At 52.8% G+C, this 23,663-nt stretch overlaps 13 protein-coding genes across 13 annotated transcripts; 5 read left to right on the forward strand and 8 right to left on the reverse strand.

Annotated features, from left to right (window-relative positions):
* Positions 1–120: 120 nt before the first annotated feature.
* N7510_000343 (uncharacterized protein) lies at positions 121–2,137 on the reverse strand (the record flags this gene model as incomplete). Its single annotated transcript, XM_056972273.1, has 10 exons — positions 121–214; positions 270–481; positions 542–753; positions 810–987; positions 1,039–1,166; positions 1,271–1,344; positions 1,391–1,551; positions 1,620–1,691; positions 1,745–1,884; positions 1,942–2,137. The coding sequence occupies 10 exons, from the start codon at positions 2,135–2,137 to the stop codon at positions 121–123; spliced, it is 1,467 nt and encodes a 488-aa protein (XP_056837390.1).
* Positions 2,138–2,835: 698 nt separating this feature from the next.
* Positions 2,836–4,369, reverse strand: N7510_000344 (glycosyl hydrolase family 79 C-terminal domain-containing protein; the record flags this gene model as incomplete). The annotated part of the gene is made up of 6 exons (XM_056972274.1): positions 2,836–3,278; positions 3,331–3,364; positions 3,421–3,512; positions 3,564–3,926; positions 3,982–4,229; positions 4,278–4,369. The coding sequence occupies 6 exons, from the start codon at positions 4,367–4,369 to the stop codon at positions 2,836–2,838; spliced, it is 1,272 nt and encodes a 423-aa protein (XP_056837391.1).
* Positions 4,370–5,881: 1,512 nt separating this feature from the next.
* ltpA (tyrosine protein phosphatase LTP1) lies at positions 5,882–6,566 on the forward strand (the record flags this gene model as incomplete). Its single annotated transcript, XM_056972275.1, has 2 exons — positions 5,882–5,942; positions 6,001–6,566. 2 exons carry the CDS (start codon positions 5,882–5,884, stop codon positions 6,564–6,566), a joined length of 627 nt encoding a protein of 208 aa, XP_056837392.1.
* Positions 6,567–6,674: 108 nt separating this feature from the next.
* Positions 6,675–7,409, reverse strand: N7510_000346 (demethoxyubiquinone hydroxylase family protein; the record flags this gene model as incomplete). The annotated part of the gene is made up of 1 exon (XM_056972276.1): positions 6,675–7,409. The coding sequence occupies one exon, from the start codon at positions 7,407–7,409 to the stop codon at positions 6,675–6,677; it is 735 nt and encodes a 244-aa protein (XP_056837393.1).
* A 423-nt stretch (positions 7,410–7,832) lies between these two features.
* Positions 7,833–9,771, forward strand: N7510_000347 (RNA polymerase-associated protein; the record flags this gene model as incomplete). The annotated part of the gene is made up of 3 exons (XM_056972277.1): positions 7,833–8,032; positions 8,114–8,984; positions 9,034–9,771. The coding sequence occupies 3 exons, from the start codon at positions 7,833–7,835 to the stop codon at positions 9,769–9,771; spliced, it is 1,809 nt and encodes a 602-aa protein (XP_056837394.1).
* Positions 9,772–10,255: 484 nt separating this feature from the next.
* N7510_000348 (uncharacterized protein) lies at positions 10,256–14,220 on the forward strand (the record flags this gene model as incomplete). The annotated part of the gene is made up of 2 exons (XM_056972278.1): positions 10,256–13,095; positions 13,146–14,220. The coding sequence occupies 2 exons, from the start codon at positions 10,256–10,258 to the stop codon at positions 14,218–14,220; spliced, it is 3,915 nt and encodes a 1,304-aa protein (XP_056837395.1).
* A 316-nt stretch (positions 14,221–14,536) lies between these two features.
* On the reverse strand, positions 14,537–15,547 carry N7510_000349 (uncharacterized protein; the record flags this gene model as incomplete). Its single annotated transcript, XM_056972279.1, has 1 exon — positions 14,537–15,547. One exon carries the CDS (start codon positions 15,545–15,547, stop codon positions 14,537–14,539), a length of 1,011 nt encoding a protein of 336 aa, XP_056837396.1.
* Positions 15,548–15,730: 183 nt separating this feature from the next.
* On the forward strand, positions 15,731–17,302 carry N7510_000350 (uncharacterized protein; the record flags this gene model as incomplete). Its single annotated transcript, XM_056972280.1, has 1 exon — positions 15,731–17,302. The coding sequence occupies one exon, from the start codon at positions 15,731–15,733 to the stop codon at positions 17,300–17,302; it is 1,572 nt and encodes a 523-aa protein (XP_056837397.1).
* Positions 17,303–17,667: 365 nt separating this feature from the next.
* Positions 17,668–18,783, reverse strand: N7510_000351 (uncharacterized protein; the record flags this gene model as incomplete). Its single annotated transcript, XM_056972281.1, has 1 exon — positions 17,668–18,783. One exon carries the CDS (start codon positions 18,781–18,783, stop codon positions 17,668–17,670), a length of 1,116 nt encoding a protein of 371 aa, XP_056837398.1.
* A 197-nt stretch (positions 18,784–18,980) lies between these two features.
* Positions 18,981–19,202, reverse strand: N7510_000352 (uncharacterized protein; the record flags this gene model as incomplete). Its single annotated transcript, XM_056972282.1, has 1 exon — positions 18,981–19,202. One exon carries the CDS (start codon positions 19,200–19,202, stop codon positions 18,981–18,983), a length of 222 nt encoding a protein of 73 aa, XP_056837399.1.
* A 150-nt stretch (positions 19,203–19,352) lies between these two features.
* N7510_000353 (uncharacterized protein) lies at positions 19,353–19,640 on the reverse strand (the record flags this gene model as incomplete). The annotated part of the gene is made up of 1 exon (XM_056972283.1): positions 19,353–19,640. One exon carries the CDS (start codon positions 19,638–19,640, stop codon positions 19,353–19,355), a length of 288 nt encoding a protein of 95 aa, XP_056837400.1.
* Positions 19,641–20,441: 801 nt separating this feature from the next.
* Positions 20,442–21,879, reverse strand: N7510_000354 (NAD(P)-binding protein; the record flags this gene model as incomplete). Its single annotated transcript, XM_056972284.1, has 4 exons — positions 20,442–20,865; positions 20,921–21,406; positions 21,482–21,556; positions 21,869–21,879. The coding sequence occupies 4 exons, from the start codon at positions 21,877–21,879 to the stop codon at positions 20,442–20,444; spliced, it is 996 nt and encodes a 331-aa protein (XP_056837401.1).
* A 1,123-nt stretch (positions 21,880–23,002) lies between these two features.
* Positions 23,003–23,500, forward strand: N7510_000355 (uncharacterized protein; the record flags this gene model as incomplete). The annotated part of the gene is made up of 1 exon (XM_056972285.1): positions 23,003–23,500. The coding sequence occupies one exon, from the start codon at positions 23,003–23,005 to the stop codon at positions 23,498–23,500; it is 498 nt and encodes a 165-aa protein (XP_056837402.1).
* Positions 23,501–23,663: the final 163 nt, after the last annotated feature.

Consider the following 23,663-nt stretch of genomic DNA (forward strand, 5'->3'; position numbering starts at 1 on the left):
TCTGCACCTCGGTGACATATCCCTTGAATTTACGAAGGGAAACTCTATTTTCGAACCTGTTCCCCAAAAATGTTAGCTCATCGCAATAAAATGGCACATCAGCTTCAAAGCTGCTAGTACTTACATCTCATCAATTTCAGCAGGTGTGCGACGCGTCACCTCAGGGAGAATAAACCAAGCAATGACCACAGCAATGGCACCCGTTGCCGCAAAGCTGAAGCAAAGTAATCATCAGCATTTATTCTCGAGAGAAATGCTCCCATGCTTACAAGAAACCCGTCTTCACACCCCATTGGGTAACAGTCCCATTAATCATATCGGGCGTGGTAAAGCTAAACATAATCGCAACTCCATTGGACAAGGCCAAAGCCCAGCCCGTTGTCTGGGCACGCAGGCGCTGCTGAGGAATTTCAGCGGCGTACGCATAGCCAATGGCTGATGCGCCGGTGGTTGAGAATGTGGCCAGGCAGGCGAAGAAGATCTAGTCCGAAACTGTCAGTTGGTATTCCGGAGAATATTAACCCGGATGTTTGTTTCTTACCAGAAGCGAGCTCAATGCTGGCTTGGTATAGTCGAAGCAGCCGACGACACCCAGACATAGCAGTGATATGCTTGTGATCGCGTAGGGGTAGACTGTAAGCGGGCGGCGGCCGAATTGATCGGTCAGCGCGGCTGTGAGGATCATCGAGATGAGCTGAACACAAGACAGAATCATGGTAACCTGGAACGGATCCTTGAATCCGGCATATTGGACTTGGAATTGCAGTTAGAGACGCGTGATATGCATGGAGGGTAAGGAATTCAATTACAGAAATATGTGGCGTAGGTGTTGAATACGGCAAGACCAACAAACTGTTGCGCAATCTTGGGCCAACCAGCAATGATAAAGCGGATGAGATTGCGTCCTCGGAAGATAGCCCATCTATCTTCTTCCCTGTTGCGCTCGGCAACGCGGCGCTCCTCTGCAACTGTTGCGGTCATTACTTCCTGGAACGACCGTTAGCATGGTTCTACCTTAACAATAGAGGGGGTTCATACAATTTGCTCATCAACGCTGTACTCCTTGACGTTGCCGTTGTATCTCTTCAAGATCTTGGCTGCTTGTTCGAGCTTGCCCTTGCTGACGAGCCACCATGGCGACTCCGGGAGAAGCACGAAGATTAATCCTATTGCGCCAATCATCGCCCACTGAATTTCACAAACGAGTCAGTTTAACTAAACGCACAACTCATGGTTGGATTTCAACTAGCCTGCGTATAGATAGGTGTACGGAAATTGTACGGGTCCACCGCGTTGAGCTGGTTGAGCGCTACCGAAGCGAAGATCTGGCCAATGACAAACCAACTAATCATGTCAGACTTGTCCATTTTCAAAGGAGTCTCATACTTACAAGCTGTAGGCGTTGATATATAGACCTCGGAGCTGAGACGGAGAGATCTCTGATAGGTAAAGAGGCATAGTAGACTGCAACATGCCAACGCCCATGCCGGAGAAGAGCTTTGCGACAAGCCAGTGGTCCCAGCGAGTAGCAAAACTCTCGATGAAAATGCTCTAATACCAGCAGACAGGTCAGATATCTCTATCAAAAAATGGTAGCCAACGCAAAAACCGGCACTTACCACGACCAGGTCGACAAAGATAATGTATAACGCAACCTTTCGTCCGTACGCTTCGGTGACATATTGGAGGAGCTTGAGAAACTTTTAGATCATCTGTAAAACCACCAGGACACAAGAAGCCATACGATTTGGCCGACTGTCTGGCCGGCTGACTGGATCCCTCCCCACGCTGAAACATATTTTCCTTGAATGATCGTAGTGCCCTCGGTTGCCATCTGGCCAATAAACCCTTTGTTCGACACGATTCCACCGTTCAGGTTAATTTCTGTTCGAGCCAGTCAGACCATCATTCTCTGCTATGAAACTGTTCCAGATGCCTTACGGTACCCATCGAGCGATGCACTGAACGCTGCAGCCATCGCAACTAGGGATACAAGCTTGAATTGTTTCACACTCTGCCACACGGTAAAGTCGTCTACTTTAGACCGCATAACAGGTCGCTCCTTGGAGATCATGTCAGGCTCCAGCTGTGTGGAGACATGCTCGATCGCTTCGCTGTTCCCCTTTGCCAGATCCATCGTATATGAATGTGCATAGGTTGGGCGTCAAGCTGCCCCGTGGGGAAAAATTGGACTCCAGGCTTTATAACCAACATCTTTCGACCCGCTACCCTACAAGAAAGAGGGCTTGGCTTGAGAGCTCCTGTGGGCTTTAGTCTCAAACAATCCTAAGGCCGGAAAGTGCTATGCGTATTTACCGTGGAAGGGCATCGGCTAGCTGCGAACCAACAAATCGGTTAATTCGCTATCTTGTACCCACTAATTATCGGCGTTTGATTGAGAGCTCAATCGCCGCTGGGATATTCACTAGCAATCAGTTGACTGGACCACTATTCCGAGTTCTGGGGAAACTCGGTGTTCTTTACCCCGAGTTAAACTGGCTCTATGCGGACTTGTCTTTTAGGCTGCCGTACTCGAACCATAGAAGCGGGTAAATCTTTAAGCATGTCAGGATCGCTTACATCTTGTATGAAGTACCCAAATATTTGAGAATATGTTCTTCGTCTAGGACTATTGAACAGCTCTCATAATTTTGGTCATCATTTTCTAGCCTATATCATGGCTTGAAAAATTCGAAGAAACACTTGACCAACCACGATATATAATAGTGTCCTTACGATTTATCTTCCAAGTATGGTTACTCAGGTCTATTGTTATCCGAACTGGATAATCAACAGCTAAAACAAGAATAAAGTTAGCCAGGTCCGACTCCCTTTTTAAAGGTAGATCAAAAGCGCCTCCGAGGCCCCAACAGTAAATGTTGCTTTCCCAGCGGAGACGGTAGCAGTCTCTATCGTTTCTGTTCCCTGGATAGTACAGGTTCCATTCTCAAACGTCTGACCAGCAACGGTCGGATTTTCACCCTCATCAACCCGAGAAGTAGCATAAGCAGCAGTCAAACGCTTGCCTGTGACTTCAGACGCAGACAAACCAGTCAGTGTAAATGTTTGTGTGGGTCGAGTGCCACTGGCATAGTACTCGGAATTATAGAGGAGAACCTTGGCCGGGGAACCCGCCTTGTATATAGCGTAAGCCGCATATGGTGTATCCTGGGCGTCCAACGGAGCAATTTGGTCTGCATTTGCCAACGCCATGGATGCAAAATAAGCACCATAGTAAGGTGAGCCCATGTCGTACCTGCCCCACCAGCAGTATTGGCCTGTTGATTGAGAGTGAGCGAGGACAATACCACGAGTCAGAAGATCACCTACAATCGCCAATTGTTCCTTGGTGGAAATACAAGGCCTGTAGATGGCAATCGTTAGCTACGGATATTGGTTTTCCAAGTGCGAGCCTTATACCTCGGTGCCCATGAGAAGGGTCTGCATGACATAGTCTAGGATCCAGAGACCAGCACCAAAAGTTGGACTAATACCACCTCCGCCTTGCGTTGCTAGTGTAGATGTTAAAAAACCTAGTCTCGCTTAATGGAGAGGAGACATACCGGAGTTGGTCTCTCCAAAAATATGCGGCTTGCCCTCACTTGCCGCGGCGGAGACCTCGGAGACAAAAGGCTCGATTTGCGATGCAATCTCACTGTGACCCATGAGGGTTGACAAATTGGCCGTACTGGCTGACTGCGGATAGTTATGCGAGCAATAGTCCTTAACATAGGAATTTGCGCTGCCCTCCCGAGCAGTCAGTCCAGCGATGCTCATCGGCGAGGTTCCAAAGTAGACACCCGCAGAGATGAGGTCCGAGGCAGATAATTTCCCGCACACTTCAGTCTGCCATGATACCTGGGACGAGTAGTCGGCAGAGGCAGTCCATGACTCCCCATCAGCGATGGGATCACTGCTTGTGAAGACTGTTATACGTTCGAATTAGCTTATTTGGCAGTTAACCAGGATATTGAAACGGACAGTTTGGCTCGTTACCAAGCTCAATAGCATATAAGTTTTCCATGTTTGTATGAGCAAGAGTTGCAGCGGCGATGGTGTTGGATATATTATCCAGGCGACGATTGAGACCCAAAATCACATCTCCAGCGTAGGTGGAAGCGAGGGAGACGAATGACGGGCCAAAGGTAAGTGTGTCTGGAGCATCATCTGGACTGGCTACAGAGTAGTTCACTGCTTGATTCAAAGATGGATCAAAGGTTGCTCGATCCCTGCTTCTAGTTAGCAACGGTCTGTCAAAAGTAGCTTTCATCACATACTGAGTTGTGCCTCCGATTCGCAAGGGCGGCCAGGTTCCCGTCAGGTCTTTCAAATTCTGCAGGCAGGTTGTAGTGGACGCGACATCATTCATGTATGCGGGAAATGTGAAGAATTCCAGACTACGATATAAGCATCTGTTCGTTACGGAATTGGGAATCAAGCAACTTACGAAACACCAACTGGCGCTGCAGAGAGCTGCCCGCTCGAGTTTGATGGCGGCGTTGCGGGAACATTGAAAGTCAATCCTGCAGCTGAAGAAAGACAGCTCGAAAGCCAAACAGAAAAAAGTAATAGAGCCATTGTTAGCCACTAGGCTGATGATTGATAAATTCCGAGCAGTGTGCAATTAACCTCTCGAGTCCGTAGTGAGGTTTGTTCTAACCACGCTGTTGATCGGTCTATGCTAGATCCGTTGCGTTCAAAGCCCGACCTAAGTAGGATGCAATTAACCGCTTACCATAGGCAGGGCCTTGCTCCAACCTAGGCTCCACTGGTTAAAACAACCAACTAATTCCTCCGCATCATCCGTCCATGGTCGGTTCACGTTATCCCGAAGTTTTTCCGTGGCGTCGGAAACCTTACGTCTAGCTTCACAGAAAATACCTTCAGAATGTTGACTATTTCGGCTTTTATCGATAGTATTCCTGTGTATGTATCCCCCCGCCTACATCGCGCAGATCATTTAAACTCAGAAGGGCAATTCTCCGGAGGGTCAATTCCCGAGCCAAATAATGAGATATTAATACCAACGCTATCCTGCTTATGGATTTGACAAAAAATTTACGGAGCCAGTTCAGAAAATCAAGGATGCTGTCATGAATAGTTCAATTACGATTTCGCCACTGCGTTGGAATCTAGAGGAATCATATAGTATGTTCTAGGATAGAAATAAATCCAACTATATCCTCTTTCTCTTTCAATCCAGCAACGCCAGGGACGATACCCCTTCCCACCGAAAAATATTGCCCGACACGATTGGAACATTGGACCGACTGCCCTAAACAACTGTCAGAACTCTACAGTTCCGTCTACAGTCACTTCCAGCTGGACCCAGGGGGGGGGCACGTCTATTCCCGTCTCTGCTTAAGTTAGAAGGACTAGGCCAACGTCTTGTTCGCAAGCCACTCAGCGGTGAGCAAGATCCTAACAGCGAAGTGAACCTAGAAGTAAGATATACCAGATACAACATTCCAGATCAAGGATCTGTCTGTGACGTCGAGGTAAGTCTGGTGCTATAACTTACGAAAGCAATTTATATGGCTTTGTATGGTCGTTATGTCGTTTTATCTTATTTTGTCGTTGTAGGCACGCTAGTCGGTGTTGGGCTGTCTTCTTGGTAGGGTGTTGGGCCACTGAATCCCTGGAGGCACTCTCTGCGCGTCTCGTCGTCATTCTTGGAGACATTTCGTGTGAGATCTCTATTAGGCAAAGCCGGAAAAGAGAGCAACCAGAATTGTATTGTTAGAACCCTGAATGTGAACGAGGAACTTAAGACCAGAACAAATGATAAGCCGCAAGGCGGTGGAGTCGATAACGATACTGCCGGTTTCTGTCAGGCTCAATTGCTTCTCCTCCAGCGCACCAACACACAAACACACACACAATGGCCTCCGAACCGACTGGACGCCCCGCGAGCGTTCTCTTTGTCTGCCTCGGCAATATCTGTACGCCCATTCTCTCTGCCTATCAACGCGCCCACCAACCCATACTGACCCAGCGTAGGCCGCTCCCCCATGGCTGAAGGCGTCTTCCGCAACCTCGCCGCCTCGCACCCCTCACTAGTGAGCGAGATCGACTCCGCCGGCACAGGCGCCTACCACACAATGGAACCCCCCGACTCACGCACGATGTCCACGCTCCGCCGGCACGGAATCACAAACTACAACCACGCAGCGCGCAAAGTCACCAAGGAAGACTTCCTGAACTTCGACTACCTCCTCGCCATGGACGAGTATAACCTGCGGGATCTGCTGGATACGCGGGAGTCGGTCATTAGGTCGGTGAAGAGAAAGTCTGGTATGCTTGCTGCCCCCTTGTCACACTCTCGAGTTACCCGGGCAGGCGCTGAGGCGGCGATTGCAGAGCGGGCCGCGGGTGCGAAGGTTGCGGATGTGCGGCTGTTTGGAGATTTTGGGGCTGGAGGGAAGCTGCACGCTCGTGTTGGCGGTGGGGAGGTCGTGCAGGATCCGTATTATGGTGGTGCGAATGGGTTTGAGGAGGTTTATCGGCAGGTTGAGCGCTTCTCGCAGGGTTTCCTGGATTATCTGGAGAAGAACGCTGCAGAGTAAGTGGGTGGGCTGGTTTGTTTGCTCTGATACCCGGTTACGATTTGCATGGAGATAGATCCAGGGCATAGATGAAGACATGATATGAGGATATTATACACGATGGATCGGTCAGACCTTCTCGGTGATCTTGATGGCAGTCCTGCATCCCAGACGGATCACATCCACCAGCGGATCATACGGCTTGGCCTCTTTCGCGTCGTTGGCCACGGCATGATCCAGATGCTCGAGTTCCTCGTCACGGATCCGGCGGAAAGTCGACAGCATCTCCTTGAGCTCTTCGTCCAACTCCTCCCCACGCCGCTGGGCATCCGCCTCCCACGAGAGGATCTCTCTCACCTGATCATTGTAATGCGATCCGATCTCCGTTTCGACGGCCTCGGTGCACGCCATGGCAGCCTCCCGGCCCAAAGCAGCAGTCGACCACCCTAGAAACGTCGCCGCCACCTCCCAAACGGGATACATGGCCGTCGGGCGGATTTCATGTTTCGCGATGAGCTGGTTGAAGGTCTTGAAGTGGCCTGCTTCCTGATCGTACATGTGTTTCATGAGGGGCCGGAGGTGTGGATGCGAGCGGACAACCTGGGGCGTTTGGGCCTTATAGATGAGTGTTGCGGCGAGTTCACCAGCTTGATTAACGCGAAGGGCGCTGTCGAGGAACTCGCGCTGTTTCTTGCTGAGCACGTAGCGCGGTTTGGAGCTGCCGGGTGAGCCGTGTTCGGTCGAGGCATGGCGGCGTTGGTAGCGGTGCAGGGTCGAGGGCGCGAGGAAGTCGAGGAAGAGAGGCGATGTGGCTCGTCGGCAAGTCTGCCAGGCGCATCTGCGCAGGACGGGGAGTGACTCCATGAGAAGAATAATGTTGATCGCTCAGTCAAGGAAAGTTGAAGGTACCGCTTAGAAAGAAAAGGCTTGGCGCGCTTGCGGCATTCCCGCGAAGTGATCGGAACGGCAAAAAGGACAGACACTTCCTTCACTCTACCCACCACCATCCACGATCGTGTCTCTGCGATCATTGTTCGGCTCTCCTGTTGTTTATCTGGGCGTCGCATCTTTGCTCTTGCGCCTGGGGGATCATCGAGTGCCAGTCGCTGTGCGAATCGTGGCGACGCCTCCCTGTCCGGTGGAATCGCCTCAACCTCGAATCGCTGCCTGGGTGAGGGCAAAGCCAGTATCTGGTATATAATTCACCTGGTACCTGGTATATATATACATCTATATATATCTTTATAACAAGGCTGCCTGCGAGACGAGAATCGACGGACATTCACCATGGCGGACGATCTGGATGCTGAGCTGCTGGCGCTGGCGGGGGATTCGGAGGAAGAAACCTCTCCCCAGCCAAAAGACTCCCCAGCACACTCTCGTTCTTCCCGCTCTCCACAACGAGACCACTCTCCCGCAAACATGGGTCGCAAGGGAACCGCCAAACCGATTCGCCGCAAGGCCGTGAAAGAGGAGGACGGCGAGGTGTATGCATTGCCCCCCCACCTTCTCAATAGGGGGAGTACCCTATTGAGAACAACATTCACTGACACTACTTGTCCAATTAGATCGGATGCCGACTCTGCCCCCATGTCCGAGTCCGACTCTGAATCTGAAGGCTCAGCCGTTGTGGACGAGGACGGTCCCATCTTCCCTTACGACAAGCTGTACTACTCGGCCCAAGACAAGATGGAGATCATGGCCATGCCCGAAATCCAGCGTGAGGAACTGCTGTCTGAGCGTGCGCAGCAGGTCGATCGCCACAACCAGGACCTGGCGCTGCGCCGTCTCTTGGCGTCGCGTGAGCGTGACGAAGCCCGTGCCGCTGCGAAGAAATCCAAGCGCAAGGCTACCTCAGCAGGGCTAGATGAGAACCAGCGCAAAAGTTCCCGCCAGAAGACTACACTGGGCGGCCGCAAGGTTGGAGAGACGTCCGACGCCATTGAAGCCTACAAGCGCCAGCGCGAGCAGAAGGGCAAACGTGATGAAGCCCGTCGCCGTGATCCTGTGCAGCCAGGACGTCGTGCTCGCTCCAGGCTCTCCGTCTCTGATGACGAAGGCGAAGCCGACAGTGATTTCGAACTGGACAACCGTATCGATCGCTCCCCCTCCGCTCCCAAGGACGACCCTCCTGCTGATCTCCGGGATATCGACCGGGCCCGTGTTGGTCGCAGCAACTTTGCTCAGGTCTGCTTCTACCCTGGATTCGAAAATGCCATCACCGGTTGCTACTCTCGTGTCAACATCGGCCCCAACCGCGAGACCGGTCAGAACGAATACCGCATGTGCTTGATTACTGGCTTCGCTGACGGCAAGCCCTATGCCATGGAGGCTGCGAATGGCCGCCCCTTCATTATTGAGAAGTACGTGAAATTGGCTCATGGAAAGTCTGTGCGGGAATTTCCTTTCATCGCCTGCTCAGATTCGCACTTCACCGAGGTTTGTCATTTGCTCTCCAACATATGTACGCCCACTAACCTCCATCCAGGCCGAGTTCAACCGCTACCACAAGACCATGGCTGTGGATGATTGCCGGATGGCCACCCGGTCTCGCGTGGCTGCCAAGGTCGGCGACATCAACCGCCTCATCAACCACAAGTTCACCAAAGAGGAGCTGAGCGAGAAGCTGCGCAAGCAGAACCAGTACGACCCCAAGCGCAACCTGATCAAACGCATGGATCTCGAACGCGAGGTGAAGCTCGCCCAAGGGGACGGAAACACTGAGAAGGCCGAGTCCCTGCAGAAGGAGCTGGACCAGCTCGTCAACCCGACGCTCTCGTGGGGCACGTCGCTCTTCAACGCCGCGGCCGAGAAGCCCGCTGAAGCGGACAAGGTCCACCAAATCAACCTGCGCAACCAGAAGCTCAACTACGAGAACGTCCGCCGTGCCCAGCTCGAGGAGCGCAAGGCCGCCCGTAAGGCCGCCGCTGCCGTTGCTCGCGGTGAGGCCGCTGCCGATCCGTTCATGCGCGTGCGCACCATGGCCAAGACACATCACGACGTTAGCGGGAAGATCCAGCAGCCCCTGAAGCCTGCGGATTCGACTCCGACCGACACGCCTTCGCCGGCTACCAAGGTGGCCAACACCGCTAGTCCCGCACGCGTGGCTACGCCCGGCTCCAGCCAGACTCCCAAGAAGTCCAAGAGCGGATTCATGATCAGCTACCGCAACACGGATGACGAGAACATCGCGGCTCTGGATATGGACATTGATATTGACATCTAAGACTGTACCATTGTTCACGCTGTGCTCTGCTTTGCCTGGCCATCGAGTTGATTGATTGGCTCTGTGGCGATAGACAGGGAATCCAGCGTTGACACTTTCTTCTCTTCTTTTTCTCGCTTGTTAACAGCCGGGACATGGCGCGTGGTTTTTTGTGGCGTCTCTTTTTTTTTTCTTTTCTATTATTGTGCACGGGGGCTTTTTGTATTATGAGAATACCGGCAATGGAGCATGAGCACAGAATTACATAGGGCATCCAAAATGATTATGTTGATAATGAATCCAGCCTGATAAGCGATAAGCCAGCCCTCACGTGTTCAGTTGCCGGTCAACGCGAGGCACGCGCGTCGATTAACTATGCGCCCTTGAACACATTACTTCCTTCCTGCCCAACTTCTCCTCATACTTTCTAACTCCCCCAATTGTGTGCAAGATGACCCGTTTCCTCTAATTCACACCCTAATCTATTGTCTACTTACCTTCCAGAATGTCCACCCCTTCCACGCCGCGGTCGACGCGCTCCGCGTCCTCGGCGGCCGGGTCGCCCAACATTCTCACGCCAGGCCAGAAGATCAAGGCCATGATGGCTGCGTTCGACAGCGACTCAGAGGGGGAGCCTGTTATGTCGAAGTCGAGATCTTTTTTCAACAAGCCTGATTTCGGTCGCACCCGCACCACCCAAGAGACGCGTCAGTCTTCTGACGAGGAAGATGAAGATGATGAGGTGGCCGTGCCTAGAGGTCGTATGGCTGCGAGATTACAAGGAAACACGACGAATGGGGACGCGTCTGGTTCTAAAGGCGAAGAATCGGCGTTCGTTCGATTGTCCAAAGCTCTGCGGACGGAGCGAGACCAGGCTCAGAAACCTACACCTGACAAGGAAGAGCCTGTTTTCGTGCACGAGTCGAGTGATGATGACCTCCCTGCGGCTGGACCGAGAAGGAGAAACAATGCCGGTCTGGAAGAGACACCGGAGCCGGAGAACGAGTTAACCCAAGCGTTGTCGCCCACACGGGAATTGTCCCCTCTCTTCGTTTCGGCGTCGGCACAAGACAACACCGATAGCCCGGCCAATGCCCACTCGACAAAAGAGTCTTTCAAGAAAAATGCTCGGTTCCTCGCCCTCGTCGCACAAAAGCGCAAGGAGCGCGAGGAGCGCGAGGCGATCGAGGCTGAGAAGAAGGCCGCTCGACGTGCACAGATGGAGCAGTTCAGTTCGGAAATCTTGTCTGGCGAGGAGAGTGCCGCCGACGAGGATCCGGAATCCGCTAGGAAGTTGACCCAGCAGACCCGTGCGCCTCGCAAGGCCAGCAAAAAGGCTCTGCAGGAGATGAGGGCCGAGACGCAGCGCATGAGTCGAAACATGCAATTGGCCCATCAAGCCCAAACCAAGAAGAAGATCACCAAGGACAGCCTTTTCGCTCGCTTCAACTTTATGCAGCCAGAGACTTCCGCCGAAGCTGAGCCCGCTGCCGCCAACTCATCCTCCACCGCTGGATCGCAGCCTGGCTCTGATGGAGAAGGTCCTCATAAGAACAACGACACTCCCCAGACTTCACCAGTTGTCGCTCCCTCTGACAAGGAGAAACCAACTACCAGTGGCAGTACCGCTGTGGATCGTAACGTTGGCAGCGCGGCTGACATGGAGGCCTTGATGTCCGAGGATATCCCTGATCTGCCTGTCTTGGAGGAAGCCATGCAGCTGGATGCAGAGGAAGCAGATGCGTCCAAGGAGCTAGTTATCGACAACGCAAAATCAGAACCGCAGTCAGCATCGGCCAAGAAAGCACCTTACCAGTTTACCCACCGACCTATTCGCGTCATGTTTACCCGGCAACAACTGGCGCAGCATCAAGCGGAGGATGATTCGGACACCGACTTGGAAGTCGTGACGTCGCCTGCCAAGTGTCGACGGATCGCTGCATTCGAGAACCTGTCCCAGAAGAAGAATGAGGAGTCAGCCTCCATGATCAAACTCAAGGCCTTGGCTCATCTGACTTCTCCTACACGCCAGTCCGCGTCCATGAACAACGCAGAACTGTCTGCTAGCCTGCTTTTGAAGGCACGGCAGCAGGCTGCCAAGGGTAGACAGGAGCGCATTGAAGAACTGAGAGCGAAGGGCATCGTTATCGAGACGGTTGAGCAGCGTACGGCTATGGAAGACGAGGTCGAGGATCTCCTGACGAAGGCTCGGAAGGAGGCAGATGACATCGCGCGGCAGGAGAAGAAGGAGTCAAAGCAAAACGGCAACGAGGAAGAGGATGAGGATGATGATTTCGTGCTTTCTGGCTCTGACGAGGAGGGATATGGCGCTGGCGAGGATGAAGACGATGAGGACGAGGAGAATGATGTTGCCAGTGTGATTGGCGACAACCAAGGTCTCATTGAGAAGGAGGCAGCCGAGGACGATGAATCTGCCGACGACGAGAGCGGCGACTTTTCCGCTGCAGAAAGTGACGTCCCTACATCACGGAGGAAGCGACCAACGCGCGTGCTCAGCGATGACGAGGACGACGAGCCGCTACAGCGGGAGCCGCCTTCTACACCCGTCAGACCTCCCATCAATGCAGCTGATTCTGCATCACGAACCAAAATTCCTGGATTAGAGACTTCCGACAATATGTCCATGGGTCTCACGCAGGCATTTGCGGGTACTCTAGGAGACAACGACAGCCAACCAGGCTCTGCAACCATCCCCTTTTCCCTCCCCGACCCCGGTCAACCCATTCCTCAGCTTCGACGTGACAATTCAGAAGTTCTCGTTCGAGACAGCCAAGCTCCACCTGATGAGGCCGACTTCATGGCAGATTATCGCCAAAACGTCACCCGGGTATCTGAATCGCCTGCGCCCTACTCTATCTCTGGATTCTCGCAGCTGCCCGATCCAACCCAGGATGAAGGTTTCGTCTTCTCGCCCTTTGATCCCATGAAACGTTTCAACGGTACTCCTCCAGTATCGACTGTCGATACAGTTCTCATTGGCCAGGGCCAGTCGCCCATTGCGAATCGCAAGGCTAGACATCTTCGACGTGGACGTGCAGCTGAAGCTGCCAAAGCTGACGGCGGCGACTTTGAAATCGATGCCAATGCTTTCAACGTCATGAAAAAATCTGCCAAGGCCAAGAAACAGACCGTGCCGTATGACAAGAGCAACAGCAGGGCTAAAGAGATTTTCGACGAAGCAGCGGAGGAATCTGAGGATGAATATGCTGGCATTGGAGGTGCTAGTGACGAAGAAGATGCCGAGGAAGATGCCGAGGATCGACGAATGATCAATGACAACAGCGGCGAAGTCGTTGATGAGAAGCAGCTTGCTGCGCTCAATGCGTACGTCTCATTGTTCTTGACAAATAGAATCCTAGCTAACAAGTATACAGTGTCCACCAGCGCGACCGTGATGAAAAGGACGTCGCTAAGCTCATGAGGGATATCACCACCGGAGCACTGCGTCGTCGCCACGGAGCTGACGATGACTTCGACCTCGACGACTCCGATGACGAGCGCCAGGCCCGTCGACGCGAGAAGCAGCGCGAGTTTGCCAAGATGCGTCGAGCTCTGCTTGCAGATGAAAAGGTTGGTGAGCTGGCCGATAATCCCAAGAAGGCCGCGTTCTTCAAGGCGATCGAAGACCGCGAGGAATCGTTCGATTTCAACCTGGACTTCCTCGACGAAAACCAGAGCGACTCTCAGGAGAAATCATCGCAAGACGTGCGCACTGAGGAGCAATCGAATGTGCTTGCGACAGAAAGCGCTAAGCGCAAGCGACCCCTTGAGGAGGCTACCGAAGACACTACGAACCGGCCTCCGCCTCATCTGCGTCGCACTCCCGCCACCGCAGCGTCGAAGAAGCCCGCCTCGCTTGCCGAAATCCGTGAGACGTTGTCATTCTTAACCGAGACTCACGACTATGATTCCTTCCACGAAGACGCATCCCTCGACGAGGAGGACTCTGGCACCACGGGCGAAAACAACGAGGCCGCAGGAGCCGACGTCCAGGCTGAAGAACCGGATGTGCAAACTACGGGCCATTTCCCCAAACCCAGCCACCCGCGCCGCACCCGCGGGCCCGTCGTTGATCGACTAGCCCTCCTCCGTCAAGCATCCTCCAACTCCGCCTCCGGTCCAGAGGCGGCGAACACCAAGCTCGCGTTCCACAACGGAGGAGGCAAAGACGGCCCCATTGGATTCCGCCCTCCGCAACTGCTGCGACGCGTCACGTCCAGTTCGTCGTCAAGCACATCGTCTAGCTCGTCGCATCGCGTGACCAAGCCAGGTACGGCAGGCCCGAAGAAGGGTGGCGCGGTCAATTCTTACACCGCTGCGCGGGAGAGGGAGCGCGAGAAGGCACTCAGACTCCAGCAGCGCAATGGGGGGTCAAGCATCGCCAAGCTGTTGAACAAGCATGCCGGCGGCGGGCTGGGCGCCTTGGCAGGAAAGGGTCAGTGGGATTGACCGTGGGATTGAACACTACATGAATGAGCCTGAGGCTGATCTGTATATCTGATGGCGCATACGGGGTCTTGTACGCGGCTGGCGCTAATTGCGGAGTTGCCTTTTTGGGTAGTTAATATGTAGTTCGTCACTGGGTATTAGGAGTTTTGAATGAATTGGGAGTTTTCACTTAGTGAAGTATCCTATCCCATCCACAGTATCTGAAGATTGGATTCACCTAGAAGGCGATAGACTATTTTCGAAAGGTACGATTGTATATTAAACCGTTGGGTATCTTTCGAATACAAGCACAAATGGGTATAGAATATCTGACACACTAGGCTTCCATCTTCAATACCCCAATTAAGTCCACCAGCGAGCGTATCGCCTTCGCATCAGGATGGCCTAGCCCTTCTCTGCGAGGGAGAAAGTAAGAGTCCCAGCCCGCATCCCTCGCACCACAGTAGTCCTTCTGGTAGTCGTCTCCGACATGTACACACACCCAATTATCCTGTGCTCCCGCAGCTGTAGACACAGAGTCCTTTGAACAGGCACTTCCCAACAAGCCCGCCTGCCGCCTAGCGACATCAAAGATAACCCTCGATGGCTTTTCCTCGCCAGCCTCGTAGCTAGTGATAACAATATCAATATCAGGGTCCGGATCGGAGAATTTCCTCTCATCTTCTGGACGCGAACCACCGCCCCTGTACTCAAACCCAGGCAACGCAAGGCTCTCGCGATCTTGATCCGCGCGCATCGTACCCACCCGTACACCCAGCGCCTTCAGCACAGCAGGGACGCGATCATCCGAGTTGGAGATAACGCCAAGGACTACCCGGTTAAATGGCCGCGAGGCTGCGTGTCTGATTGTGCGCATCCGCGCCAAGAACGGCGCCACGTCATCGTACAGCGCGTACCCCTGTGCGCCCTCAAATCGTTTCAGAAGAGCATCTTCCAGTCCAGCTGGAAGTGACTCGTCGGGGTTGCGGTTGCTGGTATCCGCGTTCTGCTCTTTCAAGATCCGTGTGAATGTCCCCCGGATCACCTCGCCCCACCACTGCTGTGGACCATTGTACGCGCCGCGCAGAACATCGGCGCGGCCGTAGTTCGGATATTGCTTGCATTGTGCACGGAAAGCATCTTTGAAGCTGGCCAGAACGCTGGCTGGTGTGACTGCTGTGCGCGATAGACCGAATTCATGCGCGACGGCGGCGTATTGCTCTGGTACTGGAGGGTGTGGGTAGAAAAGGGTGTCGAAGGCGTCAAAGGTGAGTAGGAGATTACGAGGTCTCGAGGGGGAGTGTGTCGATAGACTGCGGGTTGTGACATGGGGCGTAAGTGGTCGCATGGTTGAATGGGTGATGTTACGTAGTTGGAAGTTGATCAGATAAGGATCTAAGAGATTCGGTCCTTATCTCATTGCAGTTTAGCCCTAACATGGGCTGACGTAGATGACGCGTCTGTACACACTCGCCCATCCTGATCAGAGGGGAATCCCCTCTCTTTCACCATCATCTGCTCATCGACAATAATGCGGTCTCTCCTCCAGCTGAGCGGCCTGCTCGGCATATTGACATTTACCACCGCCGAGCACTGGACGCCCCGCAATGCAAATCACATCTTCAATGCCATCCACGCCTCAATGCGCCAATGGGGCTCTTCGCTACATCACAATGGCATGTCCTTCTTTCTAGCTAGTGTCCCTGCGGGCACGCAATTCTTCCACGGGACCGACAAGTCGACCCCCGTGATCGGGACCGAGTGGCTCGCTTTCGAGCCGGAACATGCAATGGTCTTCGCCGGGATGCATAGACCGCCTCGTGGTCGCCCACCAAACTATGGTGATGATGATGACGATGATAATGATAGCCCGAGTCATCGCCAAGAGCTTCGTCGGCGAGAGCCCCATCATACCAGCCCTGACGACGCCGCCGACGAGGATGCAGGCTATCTACACACCTACGCAGCGGCCAAGGATCTGCGTCTTTTGTACATTGATGGAATGTCTGCCGGAAAGACGGCGAAGGGGACTCTTGACTCCCAAGACGTGCTTCTTTTCAACGGCTCTCTTGAGGATGCCCCTAGAAACCCAGGTCCAGGACCAGGCTCGGAAGGCGAACGCGCTAGACTAGCCTGTGAGTTGGCGCAGGATACTTGGGGAGGTCGTATTGACGGCGTGCTCCGTATGGAAGCAGGGTTCGAGGTTATTTTGTGTGCTTTCGAGCGCGACCTGGTTCCCGTGCGCATCACCCAGGTCAAGCCCAGGTCAAGAGAAGGGGACGAAGGCAGACACGGTCCTAATAACGATGAGCACTCCGGGCCAAGGGCCGACGACGGCAAAAGGAGAAAAGGCCCTGGGTCCGGGGGTCCACGCGGCTCCGTGACCTGGATGCGCGCCATCGCTGACCGGTACCATAGCATTGGAGGCAGCCGTGTATCCTTGAATTACGATAACTTCGTGACTGCCTTCGCATACGACGTAGACCTATTCTCATCAGACTCAACTCTGCCACGACTGACGGATCTCTCCCAGTCGGAACTAGATTCCATCCGCCAGGATCTAACTAGTCTTATTATGAACCACGAAGCCGCGGAACCTTCGTGGAATTGGCAAACAACAGCAGATATGCTTGTTACGCGGTATAGCGACCAGCTGTCATACTACATGTCGGGCAAGATCATTAGCCTGGAGGATCTCCATACTGAGATCGAGCGACTGCTTGCTCCTTTCATCGACTATGGAGACCGGAACACCGAGCTCGAGACTGATCGCTGCGCCATGCACTCCATGCCGCTTCGGGCCAATATGTCAACATTGGCTGCGCGAGCAGTGCACAGTGTTGCACGGACTACTTGTGGGACGTTGTTGGCTGTATGGGAAACACAAGACTTAAAACTAGCTGTCGAGAAGATCCAAGGGCTCGTCGACTATCTGGCCTGGACCACGTGGAAGGAATGTCGTGGCTGTGCAGATAATGAGATCTGCGTCGTGCCTATCTGGCCGATGGGGAGTGTGGAGGACTACGAACATCCACAGTGCAGAAATGCATCCAATCCATACGATGGCGAAGGCGAAAGCTACTGGGGCGGACTGCATCGGTGACAAGAAACATGAAAACATCAATGTAGATAGCAGATAACTAATAGTAAGTTCAGGTCATTGCGTGGCATTCACCCAGTCAATTGCACCATACAGGATTAAACCTATATTCGACGAATTCTAGAAAAAAAAAACACGGATGAATGGGAATACAGAAAGAGAAGCAGAGAGTAAGTTAAGAGGAATTCCTCGTGTTCGTCATTGACGCATGTGCTAGTTCGAAAACAGCTTGTCTGGGGACAGGTGGCTAGTGTCCCGCGAGCTTGATAGACAGAGGAATCACAGAAGAGAAGGATAAGATCCCGTCAAGGGGGAGGGTATTGAGAGCGGGATTATATGGTGAGAGTGATAATAACATGGGAAGTTATTTACAGGGAGCCCAGAGCACCGGCGCCAGAGACGGCGGAGGTACCCTCGCTGATGACGGAGCCGGCGGCGGAGCCGAGGCTGCCGAGGCCGAGGGTGGACAGGAGACCCTCAAGGGCGGACTCGACCTTGACGAGGAGAGCACCACCGTCCTGGGACAGGACACCCATGAAGACACCCTCAACCTCACCGGCGACGGGAAGCTGCTGGGCCAGCTGGGGGATGGACTCAGCCTTGGCGACGACGGAGCCAATGGTGCCCTGGACGTTCGAGAGGTCACCCAGGTTGCTGAGGTCAACGGTGCTCAGGACGTTGCTGAGGAGGCCGGAGTCGAGCTTGACGGGGAGGGTCTCGCCGGTCTGGGACAGGATGGAAGTCACACCGTCCTCGCTGATCAGACCGCTGAGGCTGCTGACGAGGGGGAGGCTGGACAGGATGGACAGAGGGGAGTCGCGCTTCAGGTTCAGGCTCTGCAGGAAGCCGTCCAGGGTGCCGATGACGGTACCGACGAGCGAAGAGACATCAGACAGACCCAGGGAGTTGAAGAGCGTGGCGGTCTCCTCGTTCAGCTTGACCAGCAGAGCGGAGCCGGTGGTGTCAACAACAGTCAGGAGACCCTCACCCTGACCGGCGAGGTTCAGCTGGCTGACAACGGGCGCGGTCTGGAGGACCGAGCCGATGGAGTTGGCAACGCTGCCGAGGTGGGCACCAGCCAGGAGCTGGGCGGACTTGCCGTCAAGCTCAACCACGAGGTTCTTGACCTCACCGCTGTTCAGGGTGTGGGTCACGCTCAGGACGCTGTGGAGGCCAGAGATGGCACCGCTGGAAGCGGAGTCGGAGCCACCAGCAATGTTGGACAGGCTGGACAGCAGGGGGAGGTCCTTGGTCAGGCTGGTCAGGCTGGAGAGACCACCCAGGCTGCTCAAGCCGCCGGAGGACAGGCCGGAGGGCAGAGCAGACTCAACGCAGCTCAGGACACCGGTGGGGAGGCCGCCGGAGGGGATGAGCTCCTTCTGGAGGCAAGGCACCAGGTTGCCAACGGAGCGAGTCCGGGAGGGAGTGGGCATAGCCACGGCGGTGGACGCCAGCAGGGCGGCGGAGATGGCGAAGGTCTTCATGGTTGCAGAGAGCGACGGTTGGTTTGTAATGAATGAATGGACGGTTATTTAACCGAAAAGTAAAGAATGACTTGTGGTAAGGAAAGACGACGAAGAGAGGTTCTTGGAAAAAAGATAGTGGGAATGGCTAGGGGGCACACGTTATATACGAACCCCATTTCTCAGGAGATTATTACTCACCTGCTTCCAAGCCTCGCCTACGCCGGTTGACGTCGTGGGGACGGGTCTGCCCCCGAAAAAGCAGGTGAGCAACGGTGCGGCCGGGCTCCGCCGCAATAGTCTGATGGAGCAGAGGACGGGGAACCTGGTGCCCTTGTCACCTTGGCGGCGCTCTCAGTGGCTAAAAAAGGCACCGACACGGGGGGTTTGGACCCATCTACCGCATGGTAGCGCGTCCATAAGCTTCCTAGGAGGTCCATCTTCATTAGCCATTCTGCAGATCTATCCCCCGGCCGGCATCACAATAATGGGGAAGGCGTTGAGGATCTCCACTGATAGGAGCATCTCAGGGGTCATTAGTTCCTGACGCTTGCAAAGCCATGCAAAAGGGCAGGCAATTGAGCTGTTGTTCAGGGACCAAACCAAGATAAAGACTCGGTGGAGAACTGCCCCTGAACGGGCCCTGAACCCTCCACGGTAAGACCCTCACGAACCGACCCTGAACCGAGGCGCCAGGTGTTTTCCCTCTGACACCCACTTTTGGCCTTGAGATCGGCAGGAGTACCCCCATTAGCGCGAATTCTGGCCAATAGTTTGCGGATTTCAGTGCTAAGGTCGCTAGGGATCGACGGTTTATCCGCCTCATGCAGGCTTAAGATGAACGTGTGGTCCCCACTTCCCGTTAGGACGGCTGCCATGCTCGCTGATTGTAATCTCTTCCGGGGCTAACGCCTGGTAGTCCCAGGGGTTAGCGAGGTGGAAGGATGGCGGGGGAAGGAATGCCCAGGAGTACTTAAGGCCAGTTGGAAATTATTGCGTCATCGTCTGCTTAATATCGCCAGGGCTGACAGGGGGTCCAGGGGTATTTATTCTCCAGGCTATTGTTACATATGGTAGTATGCCGTTATTGAATTCTATTGACCTGGTTCGTATCGCGTTGCAAATAGCAGCTATGGTACAACGAATAATATGATCGCTGGTGGATTGATTTTCACGCCCAATGTTCCTGGATGTGGAGCACGCGGAGGTTTGTGAAACTTCCTACTCGGCGGTCAGTTCTCCTGATGCCTGCACTGCCATTGGAGGCCCCTGAGCAAGGTCATGGGTCCTCGGGCGAAATCCATAACGGGTCGGGAGAAACCTTGACAGAGCTTTGGAAGGCCTGGGAAGGGTTGAATGGCAAGATAAAAAAGGAGATCATTCAGATCGTTGCGCAAATCAGCCGTTGTACGGAAATCAGTTAATCTGGCTCGAAAAGTGTTTGCTTTGCCGCATGGGCATTCCAGATGCGAAAAGAATACTCCGAAAGGGGCAACAACATTCGGTCCATGCTCTTGGCACGGCCGTAACTCTATCCTCAATCGGAAAACTTTTGTATTTCACATCTGTTGGATTTTTCTCTGCATCCCAAAGCTTCTAATAACAGCCAGCTAAATCCAATCCGTCTCCAGGTTTCCGGCAGTTATTGTTGTTGTTGTTGGTTCCAGAATCAGTAATCCTTAGAAGCTCATAATCTGCGCACCTCCAGCAGGAGAACACCGCATGGTCTCTTCCTTCCATGCATCCATTTCCTTCAGTGTCTTTTCAATATCCTCCCTAACCAATGGAACCGTCTCCGCCCCCATCAGCAAACGGGCAGGTAGTGATCGAACGTGCTGTTGCATAACGGTCTCGAAAAGCAGCTGCGCGCAGATAGCAGGCTCGCTCCACGTGAGGGCAGCTTCAGGGTCGGTGATATATTTGATCAGCTTGCTGAACGGTCCAGCGGGAGAATCATAAGCCGGATGTCGAGGGGCCAGTTTCTTGCTCGACCCTGCGAAATTCGTGCGCACTCCCCCGGGGGCACATATTAGAAAACGGATGTTCCATGCTGGATCCATTTCTTTGGCAACTGACTTTGTGAATCCTTCGAGGGCAAATTTGCTGTTACTTTCATTAGAAGATGCTCCCTTCTGTAATTCATCAGTAATGTTCGTACCTGGCGTGGTAAAAAGAGTGGCCCGGGAAAGCCATCCCTCCCCCCAGCGATGATATCTGGACAATAGTGCCACCACGGCCGCGCGGATTGACTTCGCGAAAGATGCGAAGGGCCTCTTTAGTGGCATGAACTGGTCCCCAGAAGTTGGTCTCGAGTTGGCAGCGTGCTTCCTCTTCGGAGATTGCTTCCGTATCTCCCAGGAGGCCATACCCCGCGTTGTTAATAACAACATTGATCTGACTGAATTTCTCAACGGCGCATGCAAATGCAGTGACTATGTCTTGTTGGGAAGTCACGTCCAATTGGATCTTCAGCACGTTTGGTTCATCGGGCAGGTACGAGAGCGACTCGAGGCTGCGAGCTGTGGCTACGATGCGATGGCCAGCGGCATAGATGGTCTCTGCAAAAGATTTTCCTAAGCCTGATGAACAACCGGTTACTGCTCGGGATTGGTTAGATAAGTCGAATAAAATTGTAGAATGATTACTTGCCGAACCAGACAGTTTGAGTGTCAAACATCTTCATTGGCAGGGAAATATATATTCCAGTTGGAGACTATACTTCTGTTCAAATCCGAAATCCTCGAAGGAAATGTAAAACGACTTGAACTCTTCATCAGTGCGGTCCCCAAATTGTCTTTAAATAATAAGCAGTAGAGTAATACTTCCCACGTCTTGATCAACACTCGAGGCCTACGACGTCAGATTTTGTGATACCGATAGAGTGACAGATGGTCACTAAACTACACTGGGAAAGTACACTAAGGTCATCCTCTGCTATGTAAATCAATAAGTCATCCCAATAAATGCGCCACTGAACTGTATCTTAGTGCTTTCTACATTTTCAACAGGTGACCTTATCTCGCTCATGTCTAAACTTGGATATGAGTGGGTCTATACTGTGCAGACTAAACCATATGGGGAAACTGCACTAAGAGACCCAGCTTACCTAAGCGTCATCTTCTCTTGTCAGATCGGCTGCTTTAGTGCATCTTCCATTTTAAGTATCGCTTTTAGCCAAAATCATCGCTTCAGAACGCAGAAATGCCCAGCAAGACCAATGGAATGTCTTTTGTCATCATCACCGGCAACCCACAGGAAGGCAATGGCCAACGCATTAGCCAAGTGCGGTCACAACTCGCGAAGCGACATCACCAACAACGCCAACAAGATGCAAAATCTGCAGTTTCTCAGACTAGCGGAGATAGGAATTCTCAGGTTTTGATCAGGCAGACCCCTAGAGGATTACCTAGCGAGATCCACTTCTACGTAGACTCTACCCAATTGTTCCCTTCGGTTACAGCCTACCAAAGAATGCAGGAGTGTAAGTATTCTACCAACAACCCCCTTCGACGTGAGTACTGATGCACTGAACCAAGTCATGTATCGCTATGTTAATTATAGCCACCACATCCACCCTTGCTTCTCAACTATCATCTATGCTGCGGTCACGCACTTACCACTCATGAGCTCGAAGATATTAAACGCCTCTGCATGGGATGATATCAGCACCACTGGAGAAATTAGTTATTTGACCCATCAGCAGCTCAACATTACGCGAAATCTGCTCAATGTCTCATTTGACAATCTAGAAGAAGGGTGCGGTGATTCTAATATCGCTGCCATGATTGCAGTCCTTCTATTTGATGTAACAAGTATCCCCTAGCAATTTAAACTGATTGTTACTAATTTTGCTGCCTTGCAGCTCGTCAATGGAGACGAACATGCCTTCCTTACGGATAAGAAAGGCATAGAAGAGATTGTCAGTATACGTGGTGGTCCTGAGAATTTGGGATTTGAGGGCCATCTGGGAAATAGTCTCCTGGTGTATGCATTGCCCATTCTGTGACAATACTAAGTAAGTGATTCTATGCTCATATTGAAGTCGAACAGGATTGAATTACTCCAAAAAGTGGCTCAACCCGGTACATATTATGCCGGCCACCCGATACTGAAGAGCATGCAGTTACTTTTGCCTCATGCTTTGGATCTGAGAGTCTTTACATTTGGACGGATATCGGAAGACATTACTGAGCCACAAATATCTGATCACGTTCTCAATATTCTGAGTGATTTTTACCAAATGGTTCGGCTCTCGCGACAATGGCACATCTATTCAAATGATATCAGCAGTTTTCGTCAGTGCTCTATGCATCTAGCAGATATTTATGACTTCCTGGTTACTACGCGCCAATCTTCGGAAACCAGCTCGCGCCAGGACACTGACCCTCGGATACGGGCAGTGCTCAACGCCAGTCTTCTATTTGCCTGGTCCAGCTTTGCTTCCGATAAAGCTGACTCTGTCAATCTACCACATGCCATCTATGAGCTACAAGCTCTTCTTCAACAGACAGATATCGATGAATTCTGGGGCCCACTCCCAGGAGCTCTCATTTGGTGCCTGGCCATAGGGGCCAGGTTATCCAAGCCTGGTCCAATGCGGAAGTGGTTCATTATGCAGACAACTCGAGTCACATGTGCTTTGGCGATGGAACAGTGTGATACGGTGCTATGGTGTCTTGAGGAGATTCAGGCAGGCCTAGATGCAGAGGAGAGATCAAATTCTGATATCGTTCTGTAATAGAGGAGAAGGTGTATATATCTATCGTCGTGTTCGACCATTTTGTACTCGATAATAGTGCTATGGCCATCAAAATCATAAGGTGATAGTTTATACGACGTAGAAGTTGGGTTTGGGATCTTCGTCAAAATATTGAAGCCATTGGTATACGCTTTCCTGAAAA

Source organism: Penicillium lagena (genome assembly GCF_028827675.1).
Source record: "Penicillium lagena strain IBT 129212 chromosome Unknown utg000001l_segment0_segment0, whole genome shotgun sequence".
Taxonomy (NCBI): Eukaryota; Fungi; Ascomycota; class Eurotiomycetes; order Eurotiales; family Aspergillaceae; genus Penicillium; species Penicillium lagena.